The sequence below is a fragment of the Pipistrellus hanaki genome (assembly GCF_964339955.1).
Source record: "Pipistrellus hanaki genome assembly, chromosome: 1".
Classification (NCBI taxonomy): domain Eukaryota; kingdom Metazoa; phylum Chordata; class Mammalia; order Chiroptera; family Vespertilionidae; genus Pipistrellus; species Pipistrellus hanaki.
In genome coordinates this window covers 2776975-2797079 of record NC_140503.1, presented here as the reverse complement: position 1 = coordinate 2797079, position 20105 = coordinate 2776975, and the positions used below count along the sequence as shown (strand labels likewise).

At 65.0% G+C, this 20105-nt stretch overlaps 1 protein-coding gene across 1 annotated transcript in view; it reads right to left on the bottom strand.

Moving 5' to 3' along the window:
• Positions 1-12722, bottom strand: part of LOC311612814 (uncharacterized protein) — a 17561-nt gene extending 4839 nt beyond the window's left edge. The window contains exons 1-7 of the mRNA XM_084866088.1: positions 11709-12722; positions 8924-9215; positions 8202-8361; positions 7194-7393; positions 3147-3248; positions 1643-1793; positions 1124-1299 (exon numbers count right to left, since the gene is read on the bottom strand). Of these exons, the coding sequence (XP_084722214.1) occupies positions 1124-1299; positions 1643-1793; positions 3147-3248; positions 7194-7393; positions 8202-8361; positions 8924-9215; positions 11709-12333 (1706 nt within the window). The 5' untranslated portion in view covers positions 12334-12722. The remainder of the gene's footprint in view (positions 1-1123; positions 1300-1642; positions 1794-3146; positions 3249-7193; positions 7394-8201; positions 8362-8923; positions 9216-11708) is intronic.
• Between the last annotated feature and the right edge of the window lie 7383 nt (positions 12723-20105).

The following is a 20105-nucleotide window of genomic DNA, read 5'->3' as shown; positions in this document are numbered from 1 at the left end:
ACCCACTTTCCCTCCCCGCACAGCAGGCACCGGGCTCCTCGGAGGAGTCGGCCCAGTGAGAGGCACTGCTGGCCCAGGGAGGGAGGCTGGGGATTAACCCAGCTCCTCCGCCCTGTCCGCGCTGTGCCCTGCTCCCTGCTCGACCCAAGGAACGGCCCGTTTCCTCCCCGTCACCCCCACCCCCACCCCCACCCCACAGCCCCGTGCGCACCGGTCTCTCCAGGCTGTTACAGCCCTCCCTGGAGCCCGTGTCTGAGCACGGCCCTGAAGAGGACACAGAGGGTCAGAGAGGAACCCCCCCCCCATGTGGAGGCCGGGTGCTCACTGCAGGGTTCCTGGTTCCAACGCCCAGGTTCCCCGTCACCCTTCCCTTCCCGGCCTTGCCGCTGTGTGCCACTTCGAGCCCCCAGGTGCCCGCAGAGCCCGCCCTGGCGCCTCCCCTGAGCCTGTGTCTGCAGGAACGCCCCCGTGTCCGAGGGAAGGCGGCAGGCAATGGCGCTCGCGTGGGCTCCGGGCCAGAGTGACCCCCATCCGTGGCCCGAACCTGCTGGCGTGGATTCCACGTTGGGCAGCCCAGTCCCACAGGTCACGTGGGCTCCGCGGAGGCAGGTGTGCGGGGGGGGGGGGGTCCCGACCCACACGGAGAGGGGGAGCCGCACCCAATTCCCCTCGGCCTGACCACGCAGGGGCCGCGCTCCCGGAGAGCAGTGCCCTGGGGAACACCCCTCCCCCCCGACCCTCGGGAAGGCTGGTCCGGTCCTGCCCGCCTCTATCCACTGAGCCAAACCGGTTTCGGCTGGTCCTGCCACCCTCTAAAAGGAAGCCCCTCCACTCGTCCCCCTCCTGCCGGGGCCGCTCTCACAGCTCTGGCTGTCCAATCCCAAGCAAGGTCACCTCTCCCCAGCCTCCAGCGCTGCCCATTCACGGGGTGAAATTTAACTCCGATTCTGTGCTGGCCCACCAGGTACCTGTGGCCTCGCCCGGCCTGGCCCTCGCCAGCCTCAGCCTGGCCCGCTCTGCCCTCAGCGTGTGTCCTCCGGGCACCTGTCCCGGGCACAGGTCTTCTCTTAATCCCAGCCCCGGGCCCCCTCTCTGCCTTCCTCTCGGGCAGCCTCTCCTAGACCTCAGGCCTCGGGAAGCGGGTCTTGGGGACCCAGCTGGCCCCCTGCCCCCCGCCCCGGCCCACCGTCCCTGTGTGACCGCCTCTCCGTTGCTCCTCCCGCCGCAGGCACACAGGGCAGCTGCTCTGCGTTCGGCGCCTCCTTTGTTGCCGCCTCTCCCGCCCACGAGCGGAGGTGCTCACAGGGGGGGGCCCTCACTGCTGCTCGCTCACCAGCCAGAGAGACGCTCTGAGGAATGAAGGAGTGAATGAATGAATGAATGAATGAGTGAGTGAATGAGTGAGTGAATGAGTGAATGGGACCCTCTCCCGTCCTCGGTAAGACGGGGGTCAGATCACACGAGGCGCCGAGCGGGGTATGCAGAGCGAGTGCCCACAGCCGGGGCTCACGGCCAGGTGCCCTGGACCCTCCCCCACGACCGCCCGGCTCCAGTCTGTCCTTTTGTCTCTAAACCCCTCCCTGAGGCGGGACCACACAGCCTGCCCGTCAGCGGCTGCTTGGTGAGTTCGGTGCGTTCACACCCGTGAGACCATGGCCACCACCAGGGCCCAGCCCACATCCCTCTCCTCCCAGCGCCCCAGGCCCCCGCCCCGGGTCAGGCTGCGGTTCACCGGGAGGGTGGTGTTGGCCCGGAGCAGGCCCTCTCGATGCTGCAGCTCCTGCGCTCGTTCCCTAGAGACACAGGAAGCTCCTCTCCCGTGAGTCTCCGTTCTGTTTGTCTAACCCGTGGCCGGGCGCCAGCAGCTCCCGTGGCACCTCCGCCCGCAGCCTTACCCGGGAAACGGGCCACGTCGGTCATTGTCCTGCTTCCCGAAGGCCAGGGGGCCGGGCGGGTCTGGTGCAGGGAGCCCCCCTGTGCACAGCCATGGCCCGGCTCCCGGCCCGGCTCCCGGCCCGGCCTGCTGGCCTTCGGCGGGCCGCTCTGGGCCGTGGGGAGGTGTGTGTGGGGGAGGCGGCTGCTCTGGGTGCTGTGGGCGGTCTGCAGCCTCCTGCTCTCCCCTCGCCGGGCGTCACTGCGTGGAGGCCCCTCCCGTGCGACACTCACCGTCCAGGAGGGGGACCGGCCTGGGTGAGAGCCATCCCCAATCAATCTTAGCTGGTCCAGCTGTAAGCTGCATCTCACCGAGAGAAACTGAGGCTCGGCCACACTGGTGTCACGCCCAGGCCACCTCTGTGCCCAGAGGCCTGCGCCCTTCACGACACTGCGGGCGTCCCTGCTCACCCAGCACCTCCCAAGGCTGCAGCCCTCCAGCCCCATAGCCGCAGCCCATTCCCGCACCCTCCGCACCGGCCCCCAAGCCCACGGCCACGCGTGCCGTGCCGGTCCTTACCCTGTGCCGGGCGAGGGCGCAGCAGTGGAGGCAACGGCCTGGCTCTGGCAGGGCAGAGGCTGCTCAAGTGGAGCCAGTGCTTGTCACTGACCAAGTGGGGCTGTGGCCCCGCCCCTCCCCGGCCCCGCCCCCCAGCCCTGCTCTGCTGTCCCTCCAGCCTCCAGCCCACAGATAGCCACGTGGGCTCTGACCAGGGTCACCTACCCACTGCCTGGCGAGCCCCGAGGGGCTGAGGGGGCTCCGTAAAGGAACAGGGGGATCTCCCAACACCCCAAAACATGCCTCTGGGGATGATTGCTTTAGTCGAGTCAATTTTTTTTAAATCGTCATCCGAAGATATTTTCCCACTGATTTTTAGAGAGAGTAGAGGAGTGAGAGAAAGAGAGAAATACTGATGACATCGATCGGTTGCCTCCTGCACACGCCCCGACCAGGACCCAGGCCGGGAAGGAGCCTGGGACCGACGCATGTGCCCTTGACCGGAATCGAACCCAGACCCTCCTGTCCACAGGCTGTTGCTCTGTCCACGGCGCCGAATCGGCCAGGGCTAGTCTGGTTAGTTTTAAGAAACAGCCCCCAGGGAGACGCCCAGAGCCCCAGCCTGTGAGGGGACCCGCCGCCCTCACCGCCAGGGACAGGTGAGGGCCCCACGGAGCCTGGCCTGGCTGCGGGCTTCCTGTCACCTGGGTCTCACCTGGCGGGGGCATGGCAGGGGTGGCATCGGCTCTGGGAGAAGAGGCTGGGCAGGCACTCCGGCAGCCGCCCCCCGCTGGTTCCTGGCTCCGGGGCCACTTTGCTGTGGTGGGGGCTACAGACATACCCCACCCCACCCCGCCCACTGTCCCCGTCCTTCCCTCTGGACTCATAATCAGTGAACAAAAGCAGACCAACAGGAGGGAATTGTGCTTTGATGTTTGCACATGGGCTTCCAATACACATGGGGAGTGCACACAGTGAGGCCAGGCGTGACATTTTGGACGCTGCATGCATTAGCTCCTGTGCAGTCCGCCACGGAGCCTCCTCAGTCCAAAATGTCACCCATATAACCGTGATCATCGGCCCCGAAGAGGACACAGAGGGTCAGAGAGGCCCCCACCCCCGCAATGTGGGAGCCTCGGGGTGCTCACTGCAGGGTTTCTGGTTCCAACGCCCAGGTTCCCCGTCACCCTTCAGAACGCAACTCGGGGCAGGGACAGAAATAACGGGGGCAGGGCGGTGTTTGGCTGAGGCCTGGCCTGAAGCCCTCCTGCTCAGTCCTTACTGAGTCTGGTCTCCTTTTATAAGATTTCGTGTTAGGCTCTGGCTGGCCGCACAGTGGCTAGACAACCATACACCGCACACAGGGCTCCCCGATTCACCCAGTCCCCAACTGCTCTGTGCAGAGTTATTCCGACGGCGTGACCTGCCCAGACCGCTCTGTGGCCGCCCTCCACACGGCTCAGTCCCTCTGCCTCTCCGCCCGTCCCCTCGCCCCTCCGCTGGCAGCCACTGCCCTGGCCTTTGTGGCTACGAGTCCGTATCAGTTTGGATTGTCCTTGATTCCACGTTTCCACGTGGAAAGGCGATCATCATGTGATGTTTGTCCTTCCCTGACTGACGGCGTATGCCCTCCAGGCCCATCTATGATGTCACAAACGGGAGATTTCACTCTTGAGGGGCATCCACGGTGTCCCTGTCCCGCCGCTCTCTGCCACGTGGCCATGGGCGGAGCCGGGGCACCCGCAGGGCGGGCTCTGTCCATGCCGCCTCGGTGCCCAGAGGAGCCGCCGCTGTCCTTCCAGTGACTGTCTGGCTTCCTCACATCCGCCCCACAGGCGGGTCACTGGGCCAGAAGGTTGCGTTCTGAGTGTGCGGAGCAAGCTCCATGCTGCTGTCCACGTGGCTACGCCCGTCGCCACCTCATCCACCCCCCCCCGTGCCCCCCCCCCGCCCCAGTGCTCAAGGCTCCCTTTGCCCCCCTCCCCCTGCCAGCGCCTGTTTGTGGATCTACTGATGACGTAGGATAAACAGCCCACACTCACCCCCCAGAGCCAGCTTAGGCCGGCCAGCTCTGGTTCCCTACGCTGCAGCCAGGGGTTCACGCGGGCCACGGGCCACGGGCCACATTCCGGCGGAAACTGAGGGGTTCAGAGTCTCACTGGAGTGCGGTGAGGAGCCCTTCATCAGCCCCTGACAGCACCCGTGACGGAACGGGCCTCCGAAGACCAGGGACCTCTCCGAGCTGTGACGAGGGACGGAGTGGCCGTGGCCGTGTCCGGGCGGCTGACGTGAGGGCCGGGCCTGCACAGAGCGGGCGGTCTGAGCCCCCACTGCTCTGCCTCTGCCTGCCCCGACTTTCAGAACACCTCCAAGATGCTGCTGCTGGCTCGAGCCTTGTTTTATTTTATTTTATTTTAATAAATGTGTATTTCAGAGAGGAAGGGAGAGGGAGAGAAAGAGAAGCATCAATAAGGAGATGATCATTGATTGGCTGCTGGGGATGGAGCCCACAACCTGGGCATGTGCCCTGACCGGGAATCGAACCCGTAGCCTCTTGGTTCCTGAGTTGATGCTCAACCCCTGTCAAGAGCTTCCCTCCTCCGGGAGGCGCCCCCGCTTCCTGGTCATCAGCAGTCTGACGAGGAACTGTGTGTGGGACGAGGACGAGTGACCGAGGGAAACATGGTGCCCTCTCCCGCCCCCATCGCCTCCCACTCCGCCGCAGCGGGGGTCCAGGCTACACCCCCCCCCTCCAACACACACACACACACACACACACACACACACACACACACCCGTGCTCACAGCGCCCGCCCCCTGGCCTCCCCTCCGAGGATAGACGGCCTGTTCCCGCCGCAGAGAACTGCCTCACAGACACACGCCCTCGAGCACGGAGCACGGAGCACGGAGCACGGGCCCCCAGAAGCGGCCTCACCCATGTGACCGGGGAGTGACTCTGGGGGAGTGAGGGCCAGGCCGCTCCTGGGGACAGCGTGTCCGCCCCGAGCCTCGTGTATTTGCTTTCCCGAGGCTCCAAAGGGCGTCTGGCTCTGAGGGCGGAGCTCGGTGGTCACCATCGGTCCCAGGCTGGGGGGATGAGGGGGGCAGAGCACACAGCTCGGGCCGTGCTCACAGCCTCTCCTCCCCTCACTCACAGACCCCCCACCCCCACCCCACTCACTCCGCCAGGAGCCTGGGCCTCAGCCAGTGTCACACCCTGTGATCTGCCCGAGGGCCAGGAAGTGGGGTGACAGGACCCAGGTAGTGGGGGGACTGGGCCCAGGGAGTGGGGGGACTGGGCCCAGGTAGTGGGGGGACTGGGCCCAGGGAGTGGGGGGACTGGGCCCAGGGAGTGGGGTGTGCAGCCCGGTAGTGGGGTGACAGGGCCCAGGAAGTGGGGTGACAGGGCCCAGGGAGTGGGGGGACTGGGCCCAGGGAGTGGGGGGACTGGGCCCAGGTAGTGGGGTGACAGGGCCCTGTCTTGGCAGTGCTCCGTCTGATGGGGCCGCAGGAGTGTGTGGCGCAGGGTGCGTTGCTGGAAGAGAGGAGGCATGGATGGCCCGGAGGAATGCAGACCTCAGAGGGGGAGGCCAGCCCCCTGTCCTCTCCGCTCCCTTCCCCAGCCCTGTCTCCGCGGGGCTCTGTCCCCCCGGCCAGCCCCTCCCCGCCCGTGGCCCGGCTCGGTCAGAGAGCCCGCACGCAGTCTGGAGCACCGTGACCCCAACAGTGCTCGGTGCGGGGGTGTCTCCTCAGGCCCCGAGTCACGTAAAACAGGGGTGTGCCTGAGACCCCCGTCTCCGACCCCCAAGAACCCCGAGGCCGAGTCACGTAAAACCGGGGTGTGCCTGAGACCCCCGTCTCCGACCCCCGAGAACCCCAGGCCGCCGGGGCAGCGGGCGTGGGCACTTCCTGGTTTGGGACGAACACGGGGGCTGCCGGCCCTCCTCCCGGGGGAGGGTCCAGGCTTCTCCTCCAAGATTCTGGGGGACCCTCCCCATGAGTCACCCACATCCTCAGAGACAGTCCGAGCGGCACCGCCTGGGCCAGCCCTGCTGGCGCTGCTGGGGAAACCGAGGCCTCCAAGGGGGGGGGACTGGCCCGAGGCCCAGAGCCATCAGGAGAGCAGGGCTGTGAGAGCAGCCCCCCTGGGACCCCGGCTCCTCTCGGCGGAGCACCCGGACCACCATGGCCTCGCCCCGGGGAGAGGCTGCCCCCCAGGGCCCGGGCGCAGCCTTCCTCACCGGCCGGGAGGTGCTCTCCCTGCCAGGGCCCTTGGGTCCCCCTCCCCACCCCCTTCGGGAACAAGGCACCACCTGCCAGGTGGCTGTCTGCCCCTCCCCTCCCCCCCACACACACCGCACCAACCCCCTCGGCCCCGAGTCTGGGACCAGGTACGCAGGGTGTGCAGGGCAAAGACCCAGAGGGACGGGAAAGGCGTGCATTCATTAAGTGTTTGCTGTGTACAAGGCGCTGGGCCAGGCTCCTCGCCATCAGTCTGTTTAATGCACACAGCCACCCTCAGACGGGGCGGGGGAGGCAGGGGCGGGGTGGGGGGGCAGGGGTGGTCTCCCGCCTCCCGGCAGACACTCACTGCAGGGGTGGCAGGGGTGCTGAGACTGCACGGCCGTGGGGGGGCCCCGTGTCCAGTCCACACCGCCTGGCCCCCCCACTCCCCTCCTGCCTCCAGCAGCTTCTGCCCGGACCCGGCACCGCTGCCCTCGCCAGCCCCGGGGCCAGCCCCGCGGACAGCAGCCCGGCGGGCTAGGGCTGCGCGGGGTTGACGATCTTGCCCAGGAAGAGGGTGCTCTGGGTGTCGGCGGAGAGGATGGCCAGCAGGAAGGGCCGGTCGAACTTGAGGATGCGGGGGTTGTGCACGGCGGAGAAGAAGGTGACGGACAGGCTGGTGGCCGCAGCGGCCTCGGTGCCGGCCTCGTCCACGTCCAGCACGGCCTTGTGGACACTCTGCGGGGAGTCACAGCGAGAGGCCTGAGCAGCCGAGGGGCCGAGGGGACAGAGACCCCCGGACAGCCGGACGGAGCCCCACAGCCCCTGGGGTCTCCCAGCAGAATCTCCAGGGGCAGGTGGTTGGCTGCTGGCTCTTAGCCACACCATAACGAGTGCCCTTCCCTGAGCACTTCCTGTCCCAGCACTTGCTAGTCTTTTTCTTCTTTTTGTTTGTTTGTTTGTTAATCTTCACCCAAGGATATTTTCCCAATGATTCTCAGAGAGAGTGGAAGCGAGGGGGAGAGAGAGAGAGAGAGAAACATCAATGTGAGAGAGACACATCGATTGGGTGCCTCCCACATGAGCCCTGACCAGGTAGGCGCCCTTGACCGACATCGAACCCGGGGCCTTTCAGTCCAGAGGCTGACGCTCTATCCACTGAGCAAACCGGCTCTCTAATCTCCTAAGCCTCCCTGCGAGGAGGACACACAGAGACCAGGGAATGGGTGAGGGCCTAAGAGGGGGACTGGGACTCAGCCCCTCAGCCCATGGCTCTGCCCTCTGCGCCCTCACGCCCTCCATGCTGCAGCCGCAGCCTCCTCTCTGAGCCTCTGACCCCGCCGCCCGCCGCCTCGCTCCCCTGCCCCGCGTGGCATTGCGGCGCCTGCCGCTGTGACTGCGAAGGTGGCGGGAGCGCCCCTCCCAGCACCTCAGCACTGGGGGGCTCCTGGGCGCCCGGCCGGGGTGATCGTCACAGGGGCTCTGAGGTCACACGGGGGCGCCGTGGCCCACAGCCGAGCCGGGCGCTGAGCCGCCGGCCGCTCACCTTGGACACCAGCAGGTTGTCCTGGGCCGCGATGCCCGACAGGTTGGCCCGCTGGGTGAACAGGTCCTGGATGCCCAGCTGCGGCAGCAGCTCGTCTAGGTTGTAGGAGCCGGAGGCGGAGAACTTGGGCAGATACAGCCAGAGCTTCCGGTAGTAGGCCCTGAAAGAGGCGGGGTGAGCGCCCAGCCGGCTCCCCGGGGTCACACCGCACCCCGTGCCCAGCGCTCCCGGGGCTCCTCTCCCCCAGAGGGCGCTTTCTGTGGGGGCCAGGCGCCCGGGGAGAGGGGGCCCCCCGGAGGCCCCGCCTGGGCTCTGCTGGGCCCCCGGCCTCACTTCTTCGGGACCCGATGGTGCCACAGACCGCGTGCCCGGCCACAGGAATGGGGGGCGGGAGGTCTCCATCACCCGCACCTCCTGGAGGTCCTTCCTTACACTCAGCCCTCCCTGCACTGGGTGGGCGGCTGGGGTTCCTGACCCCGAGGGGCCGGTCAGCCCTCCTGACGGAGGTGCCACCTGGCGCAGGGCGGGCCCTCCGAGGGCTGGCGAGGACTGCACCCCGCGCCCCGGCCCGCCACGGGAGGACAGTGGTGGGGAGGCGGCGGCAGGGAGGTCACTGCTGAAAGCCCCCCCGGGCGGTCTCCCCGCGAAGGGGCCGCGCCCCGAGCCGGCACGGCCGGCGTGGACACGCTTCCGCTCGCAGGCCCGCGGGCGCTGCCCCTCACCGGTGCCGGAGCCGGTACCTCTTCTGCAGCAAGCGGCTCCACCTGCGGAGCATGCCCGGCGTCAGCACCGCCTCCACCTGCGCCATCTTCCCGCTGTCCGGCAGCACCAGCAGGGCCCGGGCGCCGCCCTGGTAGTCCAGCCGGAGCACCGAGCAGGGCACGTGCCGGTCGTGCAGGTACCAGTGGCTGTCCTGCTCCTGGAACATCATGGGCACCTTGACCACCGTGTGCTCGTCCACGTGGAAGTCCTGGGGGGCAGTCCTGGAGCGGCCAAACGGGCTCTTCCACCGACCTGGGGGGGCGGGAGGGGAGGAGAGAGCACAGGTGTCCGCGGCCGGCCGGCCCTCCTCCCGCCGGGGCGGCCCCTCGGCCACTCGGACCCCCGCCTTCCGGCTCAATGGGGCCCCCTTGGTGGTGTGTATATTCTGCATTTAAATTACGCTTTAAAAGGAAGAGTCAGTATAATAGTGTGCAGCGACTAACACAAGATCCATATCATAAAACCGCACATGTGCACATGTGCGCAAACACACACACACACACACATGCAAACCAGCAAAATCTGAATAAAGCCTGTGGATTGTACTAATGTACGAACATGTATGTAACATGTTATCGAGGGGAACCTGGGGGAAAGGTCCATGGAGCACTCTGTACTACTGTTGCAACTTCCTATGAATTGCCAGCGTTCGCAGAATTTGGACGGTTTTTTAAAGTTTCGGCAGTGCGTGAACCTTCTCGTGTGACAGTCGTGTGACGTCAGACTGGGCCGCCTCGGAGCGCGGCACTTGGCGCCTGGCCTCTGGGCTCCTGATGAGCTCTAACTGGTCACCTGCACCGCTGGCTTCTCTGTCCCTCACCTCCCTCTTCCTCCAGCTGCTCATTCCTCCTCCTCCCCCCCGCCCCCCACACACACACAACCCTGCAAGCTCTCATTCCCCCAACCCTCCCGCTGAGCCCACGGAAGGAACCTGACTGACACACACTGTCTCCCCGCACTGGGATTCCAACCGTGTTCATACGTGTGTGTGAGCCAAAGACGGGAAACAGTCATGCTACAGTGCTAACATCCATCGCCTCAGGGTGGAAGAGGGCTAGGCAATTTCTATTTTCTCTTTTAGCATTTAAAAAAATATTTTATGTATTTCAGAGAGGAAGGGAGAGGGAGAGAGAGATAGAGACATCTATGATGAGAGAGAATCACTGATCAGCTGCCTCCTGCACACCCCCTGCTGGGGATCGAGCCTGCACCCTGGGCCTGTGCCCAGACGGGGAATCGAACCATGGCCTCCTGGTTCATAGGTGGACACACAACCCCTGAGCCAGGCTGGCTGGCTGCACTTGTAAATGTTTTCTAAAAGAGCATCAATATCATTAGAGTAATTACAATTACTGTGATTATTCGTTGAGTATGTGTAGTGATCAGGGGGCAGGCAAACTTCCTTTGCAAAGGGCCAGGAAGCAAATACTGTAGGCTTCGCAGGTCGTCCAGTCTCTATAGCCATGGCGTGTGCGTGTGCGTGTGCGTGTGTGTGTGTGTGTGTGTGTGTGTGTGAGAGAGAGAGAGAGAGAGAGAGAGAGAGAGAGAGAGAGCAGCCAGGGGCAATGCCTGCATGAATGGGCATGGCTGTATGCCAGTAAAACTTTACTGCCGGAAACCCATCAGATCTGGCCGTGGGCTATAGTTTACATGTTTGTAAACACCCCCTCCTAAGGTGTTTACAAACATGTGACGTCATGTGATCCGCAAAAACAAAACTGAAGAGGGACTCTTACTACCTACCCTTCCTTCACAAGAGCAGCCTGCCCTGTTCACACCGTGGGAAGGGGCAGAGCTGCAACATAAACTTAGACCTTCAACTCCCTACCCTTGGCCATATGCCTTCATAAATCACTGTCATTCAGAGGATAAGAAAGTAAGTCTCAAGGTATGAAGAGATGGAACCTCAATACTACACAATCTTAAACATCAGAAAGTTTTCTTCTAAGGCGTGCTTGGCCCTACCAGACCCAACCCATCCACTTTCTTTTATTAAAAATACCTCACGTATCATCTGAACCAGGAGGTCCCGGTTCGATTCCCAGTCAGGGCACAGGCCTGGGTTTCGGGCTCAATCCCCTAGGGGGCGTGAGGGAGGCAGCTGATCAGTGCTTCTCTCTCATCATGGATGCTTCTCTCTCTCTCTCCCTCTCCCTTCTTCTCTGAAATCCATAAAAACGTATTTTAACAACATACTTAACTGTAGAGGGCCGCTTGAGAAAGCACATGGATGACCTTTAAATTAACGTCAGCTGAGTTCGAGGTGACTGGCATGGCCGTCCCCCAGAAACAGCCTCCCAAAATGTCGGAGACTGTTATCAGTACCGATTTCTCATCGTTATCCATGTGCTTGGAATGAGGAACGAATGGGACCCTGACTTACCCAGGTCTTAATATGCTAAACCCCAGGAATGAGGGAATGGATAGGACCTGGGCACACCTAAGACTCCTTTGACCTTAACCCCCTCTGGAAATCGATAAACGCGCTGTGTGGTCTGTGGTGGGTGTGACTGTCCCTCCATCAGAGTGACAGCCTCCCACCCGGCACCCAGCTTTTGGGTCTATTTCTGCCTCTTGTCTCTTTCTTTTATTTCTTCATCCCCAGCTCCTCCGCTCAGGAACCGGTCCTTCCCCCTTTCCGTGCGGGATGCGGAACCAGGAGAAGCACCCACCGCACTTACCTGTACTAATGACCCAGCGGGGGAAACACAGGCTCGGCCGAGGCAGCAGCGGGCGGACGCTCACCTTTGAAGTAGATGTAGTTCACCAGCACCATCACGGTGTCGGCGCTGAGGCTGCCGACCACGCTGTCGATCTTGCCGTGCGTCTCCTCCCGGACGTGGCTGTTGATGAGCCGGGCGGCGGCCTCGGGCTCCAGGAAGTCGGCGGGGAAGGGCTGGGCCCCGTAGAAGGCGGCCGTGCGGTTGAGGAAGCTCGGCCGGAGCGTCAGGGCCTGGCTCAGGAAGAGGGCGCTGCCCACGCGGGTCTCCAGCGAGCCGCGGGGCCGGTTGAGCGTGAGCAGCAGGTGCCGGAAGCCGCGGTGGATGTCCGGGGCGGACGTGTTGGAGAGGTTGAAGGCCAGGCCCTCCAGGATCTGGGCCCGGGTGTTGGCGCCAGCGCCCAGGGCCAGCATGGCGTAGGCGGCCGAGATGCTCAGCGGGGAGAAGAAGACGTTGCTCCCGGGGTGGAGGGCGGCCACCAGGTGGTAGAAGTTGAAGGCGAAGGCGGCGTTGCCGGGGGCGATCCTGAGGCTGGGGGCGCCCTCCTCGGCGCCGGGACCCCCCGGGGGGCCGTCGGCCTGGCCTCGGCCGCCGCGGGACAGGGCCAGCAGCCCCAGCAGCGTGAGCAGCAGGCGGGGTGCGCGCCGCATCTTCTGCCGGTTCCGGGCTGCGGGGGGCGGGGGCGTCCGACTGAGACTGCCCGCCGAGAGGTCAGCGGGGCAGGCGGGCGGAAGACAGCCCTGGCTGGTGTGGCTCAGCGGATAGAGTGTCGGTCTGTGGACTGAGGGGTTCAGGGTTCAGTTCCCGGTCAGGGCACACGCCTGGGTTGCAGGCTTGATCCCCAGGGTGGGGCGTGCAGGAGGCAGCTGATCCGTGATTCCCTCTCAACATGGATGTTTCTCTCTCCCTCTGTCTCCCTTCCTCTCTGAAATCAATTAAAAAAGACAGGCTAGCGAGAACCCAGCCCCCTCCCGTGTGGTGGCGGAAGTCCTCCCGCCGGCCTCTCCTGTGTCCACTGCCCCCCTGCGCGCCCCCCCCCCCCCCCCCCGCCCCGCGCTGTGAGCGCCTCAGGGCACTGAATGCGGAGATGGGGCAGCAGAGGTCCCCAGCCACAGCCACCTCACCGCCGGGACCACAGAGCGGGACAGTCCCCCACCCTCCCCGGGCGCCTTCCCTACACCCAGGGTGCCCGTCACCAGAGGCTGTTCCAGCACCTGCTCCCCCCAACCACACACACAGAGTGCGGGGCCCTCCAGGCGGCCCTCCTGCCCAGTGGAGCCGCAGACTGGATGGGAGCGCGGCTGCCGCGGGAGGAAATGTTGGCTCAGAGTCAGCGGGCCTGGCTCCTCCTCAGGAGACCCAACTGGCCAGGCAGGGGCCTGGTTTTCACCCCAAAGCCACCGGTGACCCCACCAGTATCCGGCTCTCAGCCCCCCAAACCCAGCTGTCATCTCTGACCTCAGCCTGGCCTCCCACCCACCTGTACCCGCCACCAAACCTCCCACCCCCCCACCTGCACCCTCCACCGAGCCACCCACCACCTGCACACCCGCCGCCAGGCCTCCCACCCACCTGCACCCGCCGCCAGGCCTCCCACCCACCCACCTGCACCCTCCACCGAGCCATCCACCCACCTGCACCAGCCGCCGGGCCTCCCACCACCTGCATTGCTCACGGGGTCTTCCACCCACCCACCCGCCAGGCCATGCTCCGTGCCCCCACTTGGCCGCCCCACGCCAGGACCCATGCCAATCCTCATCCTCCTGCACCCAGAACTGGGCCCAACCCGTCCAGGCAGCTGGCCACGCCGTGGGCTCCCGGGCCAGAGTGTCACCGTGGCGGCTACTCACCTCCACTCGGCAGCTGGGGACCCGCCAGACATGGCCGCTCAGGCCGTGACCGCATCCAGGACGGTACTTAGGGGCAGAGGCCTGAATCGGGCACTTGGATAACATACAATAACGTCCGCTCTGGCTTTCCAGCCATTGCAGCGTTCGTGTCAGAGAGTCCGGGGTGCAGCCTCTGTCCTAGGCCTGGCCCCACGGGCGCGGATGGCCACCCTGGCCCTGACCGCCCCGCTGCCCGCGGCCCCCGCGGCCCTGGCCGCCCCGCTCCCCGCAGCCTGACCGCCCGCTCCCCGCGGCCCTGGCCGCCCAGAATCAGCTCCCAGGCTCCCAGCTGCTCACCCGCCCAGCACCCCCACCCCTCCCCCACACACAGGGCACCTGCCGCCCATCCCCACTCCTTCTGCCCGACCCTCAACGCTGCTCAGCGGCCTGGTGGGGTGACTGGTCAGCAGGCCTCCCCAACCATCGGGATCAGGAAGACCCGGCTCCCTGCCTGCAGCCCAGGGAGGCTGCCTGGGGGTGGGCAGGAGCCCGCCATGAGGGCGGGTGCACAGGGGAGGGCCCAGCCTTCGGCTCTGCCGAGCCAGGAGAGCAGACACTGCCCCTCTCCCGCCTCCCCGGCTTTGGCCGTGGACGGTCCAGCGGCAGGAGGGTCCTCACAGGCCGTGGCCCCTGAACTCCTAACGCAGGTCCAGGGTGGCCCACGCCCGGGCCTATCACTTCTCCCTGCGAGCTCTCTCCTCGGCCGCCCGCCGTGGTCCCCGCACCTCTGAGCGCGGCTCTGAGCCTTAAGACCCCTCTGCTGAGGCGGGACCCCCCAATCCAGGGCACATGCCCTTATCCACACTGCAGTCCCGCCCGGGACCCCCTCCGTCCCTCCTCACCTCTGCCCCGGGACCCCCTCCCCTCTCCCCACTTCCGCCCCAGGACCCCTCCCCTCTCCCCACCTCCGCCCCGGGACCCCTCCCCTCTCCCCACCTCCGCCCCGGGACCCCCTCCCCTCTCCCCACCTCCGCCCCGGGACCCCCTCCCCTCTCCCACCTCCGCCCCAGGACCCCCTCCCCTCTCCCCACCTCCGCCCCGGGACCCCCTCCCCTCTCCCTACCTCCGCCCCGGGACCCCTCCCCTCTCCCCACCTCCCGCCCCGGGACCCCCCACCCCTTCCCACCTCTGGCCCGGGACCCCCTCCCCTCTCCCTACCTCCGCCCCGGGACCCCTCCCCTCTCCCACCTCCGCCCCGGGACCCCTTCCCCTCTCCCCACCTCCGCCCCGGGACCCCTCCCCTCTCCCCACCTCCACCCCGGGACCCCTCCCCTCTCCCTACCTCCGCCCCCAGGACCCCCTCCCCTCCCCACCTCCGCCCCAGGACCCCCTCCCCTCTCCTCACCTCCGCCCCGGGACCCCCTCCTCTCTCCCCACCTCCGCCCCGGGACCCCTCCCCTCTCCCCACCTCCGCCCCGGGACCCCGGACCCCCACCCCTTCCCACCTCTGCCCGGGACCCCCTCGTTCTCCCAAGCAGGTCCCTGCCTGCCCAGAGCTCCTTCCCAGTTTGGCTCAGATAAACCCTAAGATGTCCCTGCAGGTCTGTGTGCTCTCACGCCCATGGCGCTGGGTCCCCAGTCCCCCCCCCCCCCCCCGATGGGGCCGCAGGGGTTCACTCACACTGTGGCTCTGGCTCTGCGGTCCGCTCTGTCCGCTCTCGCTCTGTCCGCTCTGTCCGCTCTCTGTCCGCTCTCTGTCCGCTCCCGGTGGGCAGTGCAGGGCGGCAGGTGCACCGGGGCCTAAGAAGCTCCTGGCGCCGCCCCTCCCGGAGCTAATGAGTAACCACGGGCAGCAGGGCGGCGGAGGCCTGACTCCGAAACCCCCGAGCTGGCCCCCACCCGGGGGCTGGCCCTTCCTGACGGCTATGGGGGCAGGCGTGGTGAGCCTGGTTCTGCGCCTCCCAGCTCAGGGGACCCCCTCTGGGCCCCCTCTCTCAGGGTCCGTGCCCCTCCCCCCACTTTCTCCTCCTTTCCCCGCAGAATGAGGAGGGGGGCCGGCCTCACTCGAACCCGTGTCTTTGTGAAGGAAGTGGTTCTGGGGCATGTGGGGAGACAGCGGGCCTGAGCGCCCGGAGCCGGGCTCTGAGCCCCTGGAGAGGACCCCGGGCCTCCAGGGTCCCGGTCGGCAGTCCCGGGCTCTGAGGTCAGAGCGCCCTCCCGCTGCACGTGGCGTGGCTCTGAGCGGGCCAGGGAGCCTGCGCTGGCCTCGGGGGACAGCACATCCCGGGATCCGGGCCAGAGGCCACCGTGTGCCCTTTCACAGAGTCCGGCCGCTCCCCCGGCACCGTGAGCCTCCACGCCCTCGGCCGGGCCGGGCAGCTGGAGGGCTCTCCGGCCCGGAGGGGGGGGGACCGGGCAGGGAGGAGCCGCTGTGCCCCGGGGTGAGAATGAGATGCCCTTGGCACTCACGCTCCCCCGTACTTTTCTGAATGGCCTTTTGGATACTGGGGGCCTGGACTGGAGTGAAATAGCACCGCTGAACAGCAAGGCGGCTGGGAGCCGGACTGGGCAAAGGGCAAAGGGCAGGGGGCAGAGGGCATTGGGCTCAACAAAGTGTGGATGCCAGCAGGGTTCTCGGGAAAGTAGCCTCAGGGCGACCGGACCAAGTTCCAGCTGGCAGGTGGGGCAGCCACAGCCACACATCCCTCTCAGGGGGCGGAGGGTCTGGCTCTGGAGGCCCCGGTCCTCCCTGGGCGCCGGGGGACCGGCCTCTGAATGGGGCATAAGCTTAACTGGCCGCCCGCCGGGCTGCCCGCCGGGCTGCCCGCCGGGCTGCCCCCTTCCCCGTCTGCCACAGCCCTGCTTCCGGGCATATCCTCTGTCTGATTCAAGATAACTTTTTAAAATATATGTTTTTTATTTCAGAGAGGAAGGGAGAGGGAGAATAGAGACATCAATGATGAGAGAGAATCGTGGACTGGCTGCCTCCTGCACGCCCACACCAGGGCCTGAGCCCACAGCCAGCATGTGCCCCGCCCGGGGACTGAACCTCCTGGTTTGTAGGTAGACGCTCAGTCACTGAGCCACGCCAGCTGGGCCGATTCTAATTTTTATAAAAACTCTACAGGTTTGGACATTCCCGTGCAGCAAAGGGCAGGTCCAAGTCCCAGGGCCAGACTGGACTTGATGCACCAGATACGAGCCCCCCACATAAACACTCACACACTCACACACACACACACACACTCACACACACACTCACATACACACACACACACACTCACACACACCCACACTCACACACACACACTCACATACACACACACAGTCACACACACACTCACACACACACTCTCACACTCACACACACACTCACACACACACACACTCACACACACTCACACACACATACACTCACACACACACTCACACACACACACACTCACACACTCACACACACTCACACACACACTAACACACACACTCACACACACACACTCACATACACACACACTCACACACACACTCACACACACACACACACACACTCACACACACACTCACACACTCACACACACACTCACACACACACACACACTCACACACACTCACACACACACATTCACACACACACATACACACACACACACTCACACACACACACACTCACATACACACACACACACTCACACACACACACACACTCACATACACACACACTCACACACACACTCACACACTCACACACACACTCACACACACACACACACTCACACACACTCACACACACACACATTCACACACACACATTCACACACACACACACACACACACACACTCACACACACACGGAGTGCATCCTTATCCCATTGACGGATGAGCAAACTCGTCTGTCAGCTCAGACTCTCAGTCGGGACTTGCACCGCAGACAAGTCTTTCTTTGCAGGACAATCCCCCCCCCTCGGCCCCGAACGTGGCTCAGTGGGCTCCAGGGGGCCCGCGCCCGGAAGGGGTGTGGCGGCGGCCGTGCCCGCTGTGCCCGGGGAAGAAGGAGGGACGAGGCTGGTGGCTGCCGGTCTCAGTGCACAAGCCGCCTGTTCCCTTCCCTGTCGCCGGCGCCAGGTGCTGCCGCCTCCGCTGCGCCCGCGGCGGCTCAGGCTGACGCAGCCCGCCCGGTCAGCGTGCGCTTGGCGGTTCACAGGGAAGTTCACAGCCACTGCCCTCTGGCCCCGGGCACTGCCCTCGGCGCTCTGGACGGAGACAGGACCTGCCACCGCGGAGCTGTGTGAGCTCAGGAAAGACGCTGCACCTCTCTGAACCCAGGTCCCCGTCCGTCAGGCGAGGGGTGGCTTCTAACCGGAAGGGCTGTGTGAGGGGTGGCATCCTCGGAGCGCCGGGTGTACTTCTCCCCCCTCCTCTCTGCCGGTCCTCCCCCTCCCCTTCCCCCCACACTCCCCCCCCCCTCCCGCTGCTGCTGTGCGGGGGCCAGACTCGGGCTCAGGCTGCCGGGCTGCAGAGGCTGCTGGCTGGCGTCAGTGCTCACTGTGACCGGTGCCTAATGGCTGTCCCGGTCTATGGCGGTCACGAGGGGTCAGTGAATTCGCGGCCACGAAGAGCTTGGAGTGCGGCTGCCCCAGGAGCGGGGATGGGGCCGGTTACTGCACCATCGGGCCCGGACGGCTGCCCACCGCTGTTCCCCCCAGACGTGCCGCCCGGCTCAGCCCGCGCCCCCGGCTGTCCCAGTGCGGCCCGAGCTCGGGGAGCGTCCGCGGCGGAGGCCTGGGGCCCACCCGGCCCAGGGTCCCCGGGCCGTGTCCTCCCACACCAAGCGTCCACGTGATGAGAAGGTGGAGTGACCTTCGGCTCTGCAAAGGGGGCACGGCCCGCCCGAGGGTGCGGAGGGCGGGGGTGATGGCCATCGGGGGCAGCGGGGCTCAGCCCCAGCTCGGCGCTCACTCCGCCAGCCCCGGCTGCTCCTGGGCCTCGGCCGCGGGGGACGGAAACCTGCCGCTCCACCTCGGACGCCACGCGCTCCTCACCATCCCCGTCAGGCCGCGCGGGCAGCGAGCCCAGACAGCGGGCACCGCGCAGCATTCCTGCTCCTCCCCGTGCCCCCGCCTCTCCCGAGAGCAAACCGCGGCTCGCGAGCCACAGGCGGCTCCTTGGCCCCTGGCGTGCGGCTCTTCCACCAAACACCACGGCCCGGGCGAGTCTGTGTTGAAGAAGTGGCGTTAGGAGAAGTTTACGTTTATAAACGGTGGCTCTCCAAAGACATTTCCATCGTCGTGCTGTTGGTGTTTGGCTCTGTGGACGGGTGAGTTTGCCGACCGCTGGCCCAGCGCGAGCCGGGGTGGGGTCTGCTGGAAAATAGTAACGACAGCAGTCCCAGCTCCTGTTTGCTGAGGGAGGCACGTGCGGGGCGTGTGTTTGGCGGTTTAATGGCATCATCTCACGCCGGGAGGCAGAGGCCTGCTTACCCGCGGCGGAGACGGGACGGATCCTGCTCGAGGTCACAGGCCGGGAAGCGGAGAGGCTGGGATTTCCGCCCGGAGCGGCTGGCTCCAAAGTCTAAGGTCAGAGCCTCCGCCCGCTCCGACTGAGATTGTCAGAGAGGGGCGCCTGGCCTCAGCCTATTGGTCAGAGGCCGCCACAGCCCACCTTGCCCTCCCACAAAGGGGGGCTGTGCCCTTTGGCCCAAGAGCAGCATCCCTCACAGTGCGGTCCCGGCTGCCTCATTAGCAGGTCCCCCTCCCCCCCCAGCTTCTCGGACCAGAATCCCAGAGGAGACATGGGGTGGGTCCTAGAATCTGAGCTTGTTTGTTTGTTCGTTCGTTTGTTTTTAGTTTACTCAGAAGCAAATGCACTGTAATAAAAGCACTGTAATTTCTATTATATTAGCTAATATATGAAAAAAACAATTTAAAAAATGGATTCAAACTACTGGTTTTTACACCCACGATGCATCAGAGTCACTGGGAAGGTTTTAAGGCCAGGTCTCACTCCTGGAGAGGCTGTGACAGGGGTCAGGACTGGGTGTTTTTCCAAAGCTCTCTGGGCAGCTCCGATGTTCCCTCCTGGAAGAGTCGCTGACTTCAGGCTGACTGGGGCACTCGGGGTTCCGGGCGCCATTGTGTGGGGTGTGGGAAGCCTTTTATGCAGATTTATTAGCCGTAGTGAAGAACGTGAAGAACGTGGCCTCTGGCTTTTGGGGCGTCTGTTTGGGGTCTTTTTTCCCCAAAGGAGAGTTTCTTTGCTTCTCCGCTTCTTCTTTGACTCGTGGCTTCTTCCCGGGACTTTGCCTGGGGCCTTGGCTCTGGTGCTTTCGGCATCTCCCAACCGGACAGGCCTTTCTCTTCTCCCCACAGGAGGGCTGGAACCGGACTCTTCACTGGAGCCCTCTCTCCTTGGCCTGTTTCTGCGCCTCCACTTTTCCTCAGGCAGGAGTTTCTCCTATGGGACCAGGAATGGGATTTCTTCTTCAGATTCATCATCACTTTATTTGGGGCTTTCATTCTGCAGGTCTCTTTCTTCTCAGGCTGAGGGTCTCTTTCTCCTGGGCCCAGGGCCCTTCACTGGAGAACCACAAGTTTTGG